The 1,163-nt window shown below is 65.7% G+C and overlaps 1 protein-coding gene across 3 annotated transcripts in view; it reads left to right on the top strand.

Moving 5' to 3' along the window:
- The first annotated feature begins 43 nt into the window (after positions 1–43).
- The window catches only part of RBM24 (RNA binding motif protein 24), a 17,629-nt gene continuing 16,509 nt past the window's right edge, over positions 44–1,163 (top strand). For 2 of the 3 annotated variants that reach the window (XR_002098563.1, XR_002098564.1), the window contains exon 1: positions 44–399. Coding sequence is in view for 1 of the 3 variants with exons in the window: in XM_019522909.1 (XP_019378454.1) it covers positions 232–399 (168 nt within the window). In the remaining 2 variants the exon portion in view is untranslated. The remainder of the gene's footprint in view (positions 400–1,163) is intronic. The other variant, XM_019522909.1, reaches the window with a different exon arrangement.

Genomic DNA, 1,163 nt, shown 5'->3' with positions numbered 1-1,163 from the left:
GGGGCCCGCCCCGTCCCCGCCCCCGCCCCTGAGCCGGCAGCTGCCCGGCCCGCCGGCTTCTTTTTTAGGGAGGGGAAAGCCCCGCAGCGGCGAGAGGCAGTGAGGAGGTGTTCGCCCGAGGGAGCTGCTCCGGAGCGACTCCCCCCTGCGTGTGAACGCCTCCCCCGTCCTTCCTTCCTTCCTTCCTTCCCTCCCTCCCTCCCCGGGCGCGGGCTGCCGGCGGGCCCCACCATGCACACGACGCAGAAGGACACCACCTACACCAAGATCTTCGTGGGCGGGCTGCCCTACCACACCACGGACGCCAGCCTGCGCAAGTACTTCGAGGTCTTCGGCGAGATCGAGGAAGCCGTGGTCATCACAGACCGGCAGACGGGCAAGTCCCGCGGATACGGATTTGTGAGTCCCGCCCGGGCTGGGGCGGGGGGAAGCGGGCGGCTCTGCCCCTGCCCGCCTGGGGCAGGGCTGGGGGCACTGCCGGGGATCGGGCCCGCCGTGTGTAGGGGGGGTCCCCAGGGATCACTCCTGCTAGGGGCGGGGGTGCATTGGCAGGGATTGGGCCTGCTGTGTGCAGGGGGGACTTCCAGAGATCACTCCTGCTGGGGGCTGCATTGGCAGGGATCGGGCCAGCTGTGTGTAGGGGGAGGGATTTCCAGGGATCACTCCTGCTGGGGGGTACAATGTCAGGGATTGGGCCCACTGCGTGCAGGGGGAACTTGTAGGGATCACTTCTGGGGGTGCATTGGCAGGGATTTGGCCCACTGTGTGCAAGGGGGGGGGGGATTTCAAGGGATCACTCCTGCCAGGAGGTGGGGGTAGATCTGGCCTGGGTGGGGTTGGGAGGGTTTGGCCCACTGCGTGTAAGGGGAGCAGGTTTGCAGGGAATACTCCTGCTGGGGGTTGCATTGGCAGGGATCTGGCCCACCATATGTAAGGGGGGCAGATTTCAAGGGATCACTCCTGCTGAGGGGGTTAATTGTCAGGGTTTGGCCCACTGTGTGCAAGGGGGGTTGGAATGTCAAGGGATCACTCCTGCTGGGGGGTAGATTATCAGGGGTTGGCCCACTGTATGTAAGGGGGGCAGGTTTGCAGGGATCACTCAAGCTGGGGGGGAGCATTGGCAGGGATCTGGCCCACTGTGTGTAAGGTGGGGGACTGTGGGT

This window comes from Gavialis gangeticus, unplaced genomic scaffold (genome assembly GCF_001723915.1).
Source record: "Gavialis gangeticus isolate Ggan-Ray unplaced genomic scaffold, GavGan_comp1, whole genome shotgun sequence".
Taxonomy (NCBI): domain Eukaryota; kingdom Metazoa; phylum Chordata; order Crocodylia; family Gavialidae; genus Gavialis; species Gavialis gangeticus.
Note: the sequence above shows the minus strand (reverse complement) of the source record. Positions and strands in the feature narration are given on the sequence as shown.